Source organism: Hemibagrus wyckioides, linkage group LG07, assembly GCF_019097595.1.
Source record: "Hemibagrus wyckioides isolate EC202008001 linkage group LG07, SWU_Hwy_1.0, whole genome shotgun sequence".
NCBI lineage: Eukaryota > Metazoa > Chordata > Actinopteri > Siluriformes > Bagridae > Hemibagrus > Hemibagrus wyckioides.
This window is the reverse complement of record NC_080716.1, coordinates 9974311-9986891: the sequence shown is the minus strand read 5'-3', so window position 1 is coordinate 9986891 and position 12581 is coordinate 9974311. Positions and strand designations below refer to the sequence as shown.

The following is a 12581-nucleotide window of genomic DNA, read 5'->3' as shown; positions in this document are numbered from 1 at the left end:
GGAACTAAGGGGCCAATCCCAGCTCCTGAAAAACAACCCCACACCATAATCCCCCCTCCACCAAACTTTACACTTGGTACAATGCAGTCAGACAAGTACCGTTCTCCTGGCAACCGCCAAACCCAGACTCGTCCATCAGATTGCCAGATGGAGAAGCACGATTCGTCACTCCAGAGAACGCGTCTCCACTGCTCTAGAGTCCAGTGGCGGCGTGCTTTACACCACTGCATCCGACGCTTTGCATTGCACTTGGTGATGTATGGCTTGGATGCAGCTGCTCGGCCATGGAAACCCATTCCATGAAGCTCTCTGCGCACTGTTCTTGAGCTAATCTGAAGGCCACATGAAGTTTGGAGGTCTGTAGCGATTGACTCTGCAGAAAGTTGGCGACCTCTTCGCACTATGCGCCTCAGCATCCGCTGACCCCGCTCCGTCAGTTTACGTGGCCTACCACTTCGTGGCTGAGTTGCTGTCGTTCCCAAACACTTCCACGTTCTTATAATACAGCTGACAGTTGACTGTGGAATATTTAGGAGCGAGGAAATTTCACGACTGGATTTGTTGCACAGGTGGCATCCTATCACAGTTCCACGCTGGAATTCACTGAGCTCCTGAGAGAGACCCATTCTTTCACAAATGTTTGTTAAAACAGTCTGCATGCCTAGGTGCTTGATTTTATACACCTGTGGCCATGGAAGTGATTGGAACACCTGATTCTGATTATTTGGATGGGTGAGCGAATACTTTTGGCAATATAGTGTATATTAGGCAGCAAATAAACAGTTAGTTCTCAAGTGTGATTTTTTGGAAGCAGGTTAAATGGGCAGGTGCAAGGATCTGAGTGACTTTGACAAAGGTGATGGCTAGATGACTCAATCAGAGCATCTACAAAACTTGTTTCCCAGTACGCAGATTGCAGTTACCTACCAAATTTGGTCCAAGGAAGGACAACCGGTCCACTGGTAAACAGGATCATAGGCTCATTGATGAACATGAGGAATGAAGGCTAGCCCATCTGGTCTGTTCCAAGAGAAGAGCTACTGTGGAACAAGTTGCTGAAAAAGTAAATGCTAGCTATGATACAAAGATATCAGTTCATCACAGCTTGCTGTGAATGGGGCTGTTTATCTGCAGACCATTTAGAGTGCCCATGCTGACCCCTTTCCGTCACTGAAAGCAATTGCAATGGGAATGAGAGCATCAGAACTCGACCAAGGAGAAATGGAAGAAAGTCACCTGGTCTGATGAATCACTTTTTCTTTTACATCATGTGAACAGTTGGGTTTGTTTGTCATTAACCTGGGGAACTCATGGCACCAGGATGCATTATAGGAAGAAGGTAAGCCGACAGAAGTAGCGAGATGCTCTGGGCAATGTACTGCTGGGATATCTAGGGCTTTCATGTGGATGTTACTTTGACACATACCACCTAACAAAACACTGCTGCAAACCAGGTACACATGGTAAAGGTATACCTTAATGGCAGTGTGCTCTTCCAGCAGATAATCCTCACTGCCACACGGCAAACATTGTTCAGAAAAAGTTTGAGGAACATGACAAAGAGTTTCCAGGTTGTTGATTCGGCCTCCAAATTCCCCAGGCCTTACTCCGATTGAGCATCTGTGAGATGTGTTAGAAAAACAAGTTTGATTCATGAAGGTCGCATCTCACAACTGAAAGGATCTGCTGCTAACATGGTGCCAGATATCAAAGCACACTTTCAGAGGTCTGCAGTCAATGCCTCAATGGGTCAGAGCAAAAGAGGGACCTACACAATAATAGGCAGGTGGATTTAAAGTTATGGCTGATTGGTGTATTTAACCATTATGTTGAAATGTTTACTTTTTAGTTTACTGTACTGGAGAAGTTAAAATGTCTGCCCATGTTAACAGGTATATCACAATTCTACAGCTACATTTGTGTATCCAAGTGTAAAAGATTTAGTTCTCTCCCAGTCTCCAGTCTCAAGCATCTTCTGGCCTAAAATCAGAAAGGTGACATTGTCAGAAGTGATATCCAACATCCAGTTGATTCATACAACTACCTTGAAGTTTTAAGCCAGCATTATATCCATTTTGTTTATATCCAATCTTCAAAGCACTGTAGCAGAAATGTCTGGGTGTAGAACCAAAAGTCACATCAAAATGTCTACTAGGCCCAGATCATGCTAATATTTTGCTCAATGATTATAAAATGATTGTCAATGCTGATGCTTTTTTACACTGGAAATATGTATATGTATATCAGTCTCTGGATGTCTGGAGTCAAAATTTGGTGATTTCCCTGCTCAAACACATCAAGTAATTTGTTGTAGGGTTTGGGCAAAGAAATCCCTAAACCATATGAAAATCTGGCCCCCAGGACTGTGGGACCTGCAGCTCTATCTTACCTCATCTTCTGTTTGTAGAACCCCAAAGCCTCATTGGCTACATATTGGATGAAAGCAGGATCTTGTGGCTGCAGGCTACCTGGAACAGTGAGTGTAAGAGGAGGAGCATTCAGGATGTTCACCTCAACCTTAGTGTCAGCCACTGGAGCCTTTATTTCTTCTCCTGGAACTGTCTCCTCATTCTCCACCTGATATGAGTTTCAGTCATCATGACATTGATTATTCATCATTTTTCATGTCTGTAATTTCACTATTCAGGATCAGTTTCCACTCACCGAAGTGATGTTGAAGATGTTTTGATTCATGACGCCACCATCAGCAAGCTCTGCCACCCAGCCAAACTGGGCAGCCATGTTGTTGATCCAGCTGATGGTGTCCACAGTGTGACGCTCCACGATACCTAGAACCTCATCAGACTGCTCCTTAGCAATGTCCAGTAGCTCAGATACTTCATTCAGCTCAATATGTAACTCCCGCATGCTTGGGCACTCTGAGACAAGCATCGCCACATGTTTCAGTAACAAAGACAAACCATATGTAACAAATCACATTACTCAGACTGCAACACAATGCAGTTCACTTATATTTAATATGAATTAACATTATAGCAACATAATTGTCCATTTTTTTTTATGATTTTTATGCTGATTTGGGGGTATCATTACCAGAGAATAGTGGTCCCTGGCAGGCTTGGCACTTGCTCTGGAGTTGCCAGCACTCTGCTGACTGTCTGCGCAGATCTCTACACAACTTCTTGTTCTGAATGAATCCAGGGAGCAGCTGCTTCTCTGAAACATAGTGTTACTAGATATTACACTACACCATAATCTGTAGGGAGCCAAAAGTTATTTTACAGTTTGGTCTGTTCATCTTTTCTCTGCCTAATATTCATAAATAAATAAATATACTGAACATTTAGATTTCAAATTTTTATGACAAAGCTACATAATACAGATTTTCACAAGCCTTCACTTCCTCATACTAGATATTTCAGAATGATCTGGAAGACTGAAGACACTGGAATCACCAACAAATTCTAATCCCCAGAATACCTTGCTTCTTACAAACATGGCTGCCCTGGACTATAACACCCAAGCCTACACAAACACTCTAACCTTGTTCTGTCTCTGCTTCCTCCATGACCCCATGTAGGTCATCAAAGGCTTGCGTGATCACAGATTCAAACTCATCCAACACGCTGCTCGTAAAGTCAACAAACGACTCCAACACTTCTTTGAGTCCTACTCCTACTCCCTGTAAAAAGTCAGAGTCTAGTGTTTTGATCTTCTTATCTTCCTGTGGCTCTGGAGTGAAGGCCTGCTGCAGAGTTTCATCCATCTTACTATGGAATCTGAACACCAGTGCCATGCTGCGGGTTACCAGGGTGTCAACTCTGGAGACCAGATCATTAAATGTGTCCTCTATCCTCTTCAAATCCAAGTCAGGCATCTCTTCACTCTTGTTCATCGTGAGCTCTTCTTGGGTGTTAATCAAGCCAAAGTGTGTGCTTACCCTGTGGAAAAAGCCTTCCAGCTAAAAAAGAAAGAATCATCATCATCACTCGAGTTTGCATAGAATCAGTTTCATACGTATACATATTTATATTCCTAAAAAGTGGAAATTAAAATGGTAAAGACAAGTGGAAACAATGGAGTTGGACATATACATAAAAATCTGTCAAAGACTAAATACATTATTCCATCGAATATAAAGCAACTGTGCATTAGCATTTCAGTATGTTATTGCAAATGGATATACTTATAGAAAAACTAATCAACACTTTCTGACCGATGAGAATGAGAATTTAATAATGTTATGGTACAAGTAAATGGCATAGTGTGGTCGGTGTGTCGTGTCTCAGGATACAGTCCAGTCTTCGTCCCACCTTATTGGAGAAAGTAGCAAAGCCACGACGGCAGGTGCTGTTGTAGAAGCTCTTGCAAGCGTCTTGCAGGCAAGGCTGACACTCATCCCACAAAGTCTTCAAAGTCTCCTTACACTCCTGCTCAGCCTCGTCCAACTTCTTTACCACATGCTGAGCCATCTCTGACACTTCCTGTTGACGGACAGAGGGCCGTTTTATTAAATCACTAAATCATTATAATTTATTTCACACCAGAAGTGTTAAATTCAGCACCTTCCATCTTTTTTTTTTTAACCAGGCTTTTCTTTTTTCTTTTTCATGGTACACTCCACAGTGGTGCTTAATGGCTCATATGAAAGTAGATTTTTTTTCTAAATATATTGCCCCTTGTAGGCTAAAACAGAAATACTTATGAATTCACAAAGTTAAAAAAATTCGTAAATGGTGAAATCAAACCCATTTTCACTCTGTAAGATGCCTCCAAGTGCTTTATATCCAACCACTGAACTTCTGTATAAGGTTATCCCACCAGAAGTAAAAACGTCTCCCACTGAAGTCCAAGTGTCCTGACTCATTTTATATCAGACTTGCGGCCATAAAATAATTAATTTGTTTACACTGACTGTCATTTTCCATTCTGTTCGCAGACTGAAACACCTAAAAAGCCTAAAAAGGGAGTACTAATTTAACCCTGAAGACTTCACTATATACACTGCACATATTAGACACTAACCTTCTTCTTTTCTCTGCTGTTATGAAGCGTCTTGATCAGTTGCTCATGTTTCATCTCGTTGCTAGCCATCACTTCTTTCATCTGTCTAACGCCATAAAGAGCTCTCAGCACCTCCTCATCCACTAGCTTCCCAACTTCCAGAGAGAGTCCTAAAACAATCAGGACACACATCCATCAGCGGTATGATACCATACGTGACAGTCGAATAAACATATTTAAAAGCAGAGTTAACCTCATGGAGAGATGTTGTAGTGTCAGACTCACGTTTGAGAGTTTGTGTTGTAACAGCTGGTGGAGCATGACCAGGAGCTGTGTGGAAAACCTTCAGAGAGGCCAGGAAAGCCAGAGAGAACAGAAGCGCCCTCATCTTCTCCTTACAGTCACTCCACTCTCGTACAGTCTAGTTAAGAAACCAACATTTACTCATAAGCTATATGAATCCACTGATAGAAATGTTTTAGCACCTTAAAGGGTTCTTTGGTTATATATAACCCTATAACAGAGGATATATTTTTCAAGATCCAGTGCAATCCAAGTAAAAAAATGATAAATATGCTTGATTTTCTCATTACAAGATCACAAGGGTTATATGGCTTTTATTATTATTATTTTATTTATTTATTTTATTTTTTTTACTGTTGACCAGTAATTGGAAAAAGTAGTTAACTACTCATGTTTTCCATAAATACAGCAAAAAGTGGTTCAGGACATTTCTGTACTGAGTCTGTTTTTATGTGTGGAGCAAACTGCAAGTCAGCAGCCATGCACAAGCAACAAATTCAGATTCACCCCGACAAACCCAAGTTAGTATTTACTTTGGAAGGATTTAAGGAAAGCCAAAACTCATGTAACCAAAAACACAAACAGTGGAAATGCTTGATAGAAAAAAAAAACTGTGACATCATCCAAGGGGGTGTGGTCAGTATCAAAAATGAAGGTGACCCAGAAAAACACGTGGGAATTAAATTAAATTTCATGTACCAGTCGTGATTTCTAGGCATATTCCATACCATTAGGATGCGCATAGATAAGATGTACTACTATATCATGGAAAATAAGCATAATATTAGCTCATGTACAGATTTTCATGCTGTCCCAAATAACCAACTGCCAATAGAAAAAAAGATGGCAAGTAAAAATGTCTAGAATTTGGCTTAAATCTAAATTTATTACTGTTTTGTAGTTTTCCCATAAGGAGAATTATTGCACAGTTAATCCTTATACTATTACAGACTGAGAAACTTTCTTTCTTTCTTTCTTTCTTTCTTTCTTTCTTGTACAATCCATTAAAAAAAGAAGAAGCTAAATCTGAATTTAAAACAACTTTAAAGTCTAAAAGTATTAAATAAGCTAAGTTTCTGTCAATCTTTTGTTACTGTAGACGAAAAGAATTTGGACGTCGTGTTAAATAACAACTTTATAATGACCACTAAGGGGAGCTGGAGCTCAGGCAGAGGAACTGCAGTCATAGAGCAAGCATTCAGTAAACAGGGCTGTACTTTTCCCACTTCACATCATCAGTCAAAGTTCAAATTATTCCAGCTTTTACTAAAGAAACCCGCTAAAATGAATCCAGACAAAGAATAACATGCCATGCGATGAATGATATCTTAATACTAAGCTTAAAATCTTAAAAAGGTGTTTTTATGAGACAGACATGTCACTTTTGTCATGTCATTTTTAAGCACTGGTTTCAAATCACCCCCACAATTAATATCTGGTGAAGCCTCCTGAACTGTAGAGAATGGCAGCAGTCTGCACATTCCTGCAATGTCTAACAAGGTTGGAAACACTTGCAGAGAAATCCTTCCAGATGCAACAGAGTTTGAGGCTGAAATATCCTGGTACTCAGCGGAAATCATAATACCATCAATCTTCACAAGAGCTCCAGGACCAGCTGCAAAACAGCCTCCAAGCAGCAATAATCCATCACTATATTTTACCGGTGATATGTGAGCTTTACCTTGTTTCCAGTCACTGTTTTCCTGTCCTTATGGTGTTCATGGCCAAAACATCCAAACACAAGCTGTTCCAGTAAGTCTTGCTGAAGTTTAGGATCTACATTTTGTCAGATGCCCAAAGGAAGGATTTTTTTTTTTTGCAACCTTTCAGACAACCCAAGGTGTAATATTTTACAGGTAATGATATTTTAATTAAGGTGGTTTGATGACAGGTTGTTGGTGTACGCATTCATGATGATGATGATGATGATGATGATGATTATTATTATTATTATTATTGTTGTTGTTGTTGTTCTATGAATTATTTCATTATTATAAGCCACTCATATTAAATACATTAAATATTAGTACAATAAAATATAATATAAAAAAAAAATACATGATATAAAACCACATTTATATTAAAAATTGTCAATAAATTCATCTTGACATTGTTTCTAGAATTGCTTGTGTTTTGCTGTTGAGCTCTGGATGAAACTGAATTTAATTCAATCCCCAGCTGGCCAAAAGGTTTTAGAAATATAGGAACTCAATAAGAAATCTAACTTAATGATAATGATGCATCGCTGAACTATTCCTTTTCCTAAATATCTTGAGTACATGTAAATGTTGAGCAAAAATAATTTTTGAATGATTATCTTTATAATTTATCTCATACCACCATTTTGGCTAGGTGCCACTAACTGAGTGAATATGAGACTGATACATGCCATCAGAAATCCACTCAAAGGTTAAGGAGTTATGAGTTATAATACATTCTGTGCTAAATGGAGTCTTTTCGTATAAGGTGTGCTGGCATGCACCTGAGGTCTTGTGACCATGAGCTTCAGTTTACAAAGGATGACAAAGGTGACAAAGGATGTTCACGTGTAAGATGGGAACCTGTGTGTACTGAGGACTGCCTGGTTTACTTTAGCAGAACAACATTTCCGGTCAGTGTGGAAAAACAAACCACTAGATCAAGCAAACCTGAGAAAAGTTAGGTGAGGTCAAAAAAGCCTGAGTGAAAGTTTGTGAAAGAGTGAAAGAGTAAAACATGGCCTTATAGGGCATTACATTCTTTATAGGAAATGAATTAGCAGTGGGGTGGTATTGCCGTTATTGCTGTTAGTGATTATTTTTCAGTAGCAGCACATCAGAAATACAGCTTTATTAATTAAAGAAAGACACGTCACACATTTTAGTTGTAATTGTAGCTATGTTTGCATAAAACTAATTAGTTTCTGTATTACTTATAACCTCTATAAGTAGCCATTCCCTCTCAACGCTAACGTTTTCTGTCTCTAGAAGTTAATACAACAAGAACAAAAATTAGGCATTTTACTTGAGAAATTGCATTCATCCTGAAAACCCATGTCTGAGACGTTAAAGGATCAGCTTTACCTCTAAGTGTTACAAAAACGCTGACGCTTAAGACTCACTCCAAAAAAAGGAAAATAAATATCACTGAAAGCCTTACCACATGAAAAAAATTCCTCCCTGGTTTCTGTTGCAACACGCTTATTTTTGCAGTGTAACACACTTTGAGGAAAAGTGCTTTATTTACCCATTTCCACATACATGAGCTCGCAGATGCCCAGGATCATTTGGTTTTGCTTTGATTGGCAGGGGAGAGAGCTGCACCAATTGGGAGCAGTTAACCATGTTTTTTTACTCTGTTGTCTGGAGCAACCACCATACCAGCCCTGTCGCAAGATGTTACTAAATAAATCGCAACACACATATAAACCTTGCAGCTGGAAGTACTGTCTGAGCCAAACTGTTATAAAAAATTAAACACAATCAGCTGTTTAGCCATGTGTGGATTAGTTTATAACTAAGTTATGAAGTCACCTACATTTATAAACAGTCTTGTCCCCTTTTATTAACTAGCTTACACAACACAATGTGCAAAAGTTAGTAGGATGATATTCTATTCTAACTACAGCATCAGCGCTTAAGCAATTCATTACTTAAGCTTTAAGTTGTACATTAAAATTGGGACGTCCTTCAAACATGCTCATATACCTCATATAACTTTCTCATTGTCATATTTTGTTGTAAAGTAGTTTCATCTCTTATACACTGCGCTCTGACCCCAGCTTCTATATTTGGGACATGCAAAAAATGAATAATAATGATTTTACTCTGCCGTAATGTATATGTGACAAATAAAGGCTTATATTATTATCTATCTATCCAATACGCATCAAATACTTCTCATCTAATTGACTGCATTAATGTTTATGTTCATTACAGGTCAAGGTTTCATGGAAAGATATACTCATAAACACATAAAGCAATTCAACAAACACATTTTTAACATGAAAATCAATATCACAAAGATAGAAGTACTTCATGGCTTATTATTTATGAAACTAAGGCACAAGTTTAGAAAAGACTATTAAGTAGTGATTACAAAAATATAATCACAAATACTCACCAAAAACTTCCAGTAGCTTGATGTGAATCTGTGTTTCAAGCAGGGTGAGCGTGATGTTTATCTTTACCTGAACTCTTCTATTTATACTGTGATGAGCCAAAGGTGATCCAATTAAAGATTTTAATGCCTGCTAATCCAGGAGTCAACACAGTAACTCAAGCCTTCTTTCATCACCCTTGTTTACAACATATGCTGCATCACATACAAGCCAGGCACAGCTACTACTTCTGGAAAACCTGAGATCTAGAACTATTGTTCTATTGTTAGACAGTTACGTAAAACATTACGTTTTGCTTGGTCTAAGCTAGTAAAGCTATTAAGAACAACAGAATAGTCTCTTAGAGTAGCGTAGAGTAGATAAATACTTTATTGTTATAGCTGATATATAGATACAGTTGTATTTATACATACACAAATACCAAATACAGTAAACATGACTAAATCACATACTATCTATTAAATCTTTTTTTAATTGTTTAAAGGTTTGGTAAATAAGTCTAAATCAGGAATGTCCAATCTTATCCAGAAAGGGCCGGTGTGGGTGCAGGTTTTCATTCCAACCAAGCAGAAGCTACACCTGATTCCATCTGGCTAATCAGTAGATCTTGGCTTTCAGTAGACTCAGGTGTGGCTTCTGCTCAGTTGGAATGAAAACCTGCACCCACGCCGGCCCTTTGTGGATAAGATTGGACACCCCTGGTCTAAATTATTGGTTGGTAAAAGTCTAATTATTTCAAATTGTGTAAACTACTTAGAATGTTGAACTGACCAAATGTCTGAATATTTATGCATTTTTCTTGAAGTCATCATTATTGAAAGCATAACTTTTTCAAAGTGCCCTCTTCACATAACTGGCTCTGACCCAGAAAATGAGTTCTCTTTGGTCAGTAATCAAAAACAGCACAAAAATGCTGGATGCTCACAGCTTCGACCAGCACTAAGCCACATGTTTCCCATAACCACGAGGTGTACAGTTAGAAACTATAGCTAATCTATTTCCATGCACAATTTGTGTTCATTTTCATCTATCCTTTCACTGATGTCAGTTTCTGACCCATGTTGCAAAATGCTCAAAATGTCACCAAATGACATATGTCATAGTTACTAATTTGGAGATTCATAGAATAGAATAGCATGATCACTTGCATAAGAAAATAAAGTAAGAAGGTGAGCAGTGATTGGTTATTGGGAAACAATAGTGATCGATATTTACATTTGGCATTTGGCAGACGTCCTTATCCAGAGCGAATTATAACTTATCTCATTTTTTATACAACTGTGCAATTTATGATTAAGGGCCTTGCTCAGGGGCCCAGCAGTGGCAGCTTGGTGGACCTGGTATTCAAACTCACAACTGTCCTTAACCACCTTAACCACTAAGCTACCACATCCCACATTTGGATTAGTCATTGGGAACAATAGTGTCCCGTGATTGGTCATTGGGAAACAATGGGAATCAGGAATTGGTCATTGGGAACAGTGGTGATCAGCTATTGGCCGTTGGGAACAATAGTGACTAGTGATTGGACCTTGGAAAACAATAGTGATCAGTCACTGGGAAAAAATGGGGATCAGGGATTGGTCACTGGGAACAGTGGTGATCAGGGATTAGTCATTGGGAACCAAAGATGATCAGGGACTGGTTGTTGAAGAAAATGGTGATCGGTGATTGCTTGTTGGAAACAGGGTTGTGCAAGCACAATACAGTCACACTTAAATGACTGATGGTAAATTGAGCAAACTTGCTCTCTCGGCTTGTTTAATGTTGTATAAAGGGTAGGATATGACAGGAACCAATGTCTGATAGAAAGCTGAGCTCTTTTTTTAACCACAAAACACTTTTGGCTAGATATTTATGGTGGGCTAACTATTTTCAACCCAACAGTGACACTGGAGCATTCTAGCTGTGTTCATATTACTGTCAGCTAGTGGCTATAGGGGGACTAAGAGGTGCAGTGAAACACAAGCTTGTAAAGAAATTATTCATGAGGGAGCCAAGTGGTTTGTGTACATCTCTATTTTCACCTTTTCTAGTTTGCTGAAAAAAGCTTCAGTGATCAACACAGCACTGTATTTTAGCCATGCAGGAGCATGCAGCAGTGGTGAATCTGGTTTAAATTAGCTTTACCGTACCCACATTTAACTGTCATATGAGCTGAGTGGCTTATTAACCATTTATGGTGACTAGCTTAACTACTTTCGCTCATGGTCACTTAGGCACAAAGAGGCACTGTGTGAACAAGAAGTCATTTTTATTTTTGTGGTTGGGGTAAAGGGGAAACTGATGTAATCTGATAAATAATTCTTGTTGATACTTACAGTAGACATAGCACCATTCATTCATTCATTCATTCATTCATTTTCAGTAACCTTTTTATCTACTGAGGGAAGATTTCTTCTTCACCATACGTTGGCCAGGCTAGCTCGCTAAATTACAACAACTAAAATACAACAATAAAATTCCCAATCAAATCTTAAAAGAATAAACAGCCAATCTCACGAAGACTGGATTCAGATGATATTGGTTTACTGGCAGACAGCAAACAAATCAGTCCCACTGGACTTCAGTGTCCTTATATATATTTCATACATGTTCCTTTTTTCAAACTTTGCTTGATCATTTTTTCCAGTCTCATTGTATAGCCTTTGTTCAATCACATTCCAGGGCATGTAGTGCTCATTACACAAATATTCTCCCCCTTGCAAGTTTTCTATTCTTGCCTTTGCAAGCTTCTGGTTATCTTCAAAAAGGGTCACGTTTCCTCTCCTAGCTTTTGCATTAGATCATAGAGTTTCTCCAATTTGTAAAGCCCATAGCATGTCTATAAGTTTTTGTTCATTTTACTCTGAAGCTTTATTTCACTCTAAAACTTTATTTCACTTTGAATCTTATGAAACTTTATAATTTGGCCTGCTATAGGTTTCTTTGTTCTGGTCTTTGTCTTTAATATCCCTACTCTACCACAGTACACTGTGAAGCCTTATTTGTAATAGATTGGTGGTTTCTTACATGCATCTTACCATGACAAATGTTTATTCTGATTTCTATTACTTTGTCTCATGCGTGTGCTCTCTATTCCTTTTCGCCAAAAAATGACCCCATTGCTTCATTACTGGTTTTAAGCTTTTTCCATTGCCTGTGCACTGACTTTAATGAACTTCCTTCTTTTTGGGGTAGCTGCCCAAACTTCCTCAAAATCCCTAGCTTTCTG

At 38.7% G+C, this 12581-nt stretch overlaps 1 protein-coding gene across 1 annotated transcript; it reads right to left on the bottom strand.

Moving 5' to 3' along the window:
* Nucleotides 1-2385: 2385 nt before the first annotated feature.
* On the bottom strand, nucleotides 2386-5374 carry clul1 (clusterin-like 1 (retinal)). Its single transcript, XM_058395384.1, has 7 exons — nucleotides 5251-5374; nucleotides 4987-5135; nucleotides 4275-4445; nucleotides 3505-3922; nucleotides 3055-3177; nucleotides 2665-2879; nucleotides 2386-2577 (listed from the first exon to the last, which is right to left on the bottom strand). Exons 1-7 carry the CDS (start codon nucleotides 5351-5353, stop codon nucleotides 2386-2388), a joined length of 1371 nt encoding a protein of 456 aa, XP_058251367.1. The 5' UTR covers nucleotides 5354-5374.
* Between the last annotated feature and the right edge of the window lie 7207 nt (nucleotides 5375-12581).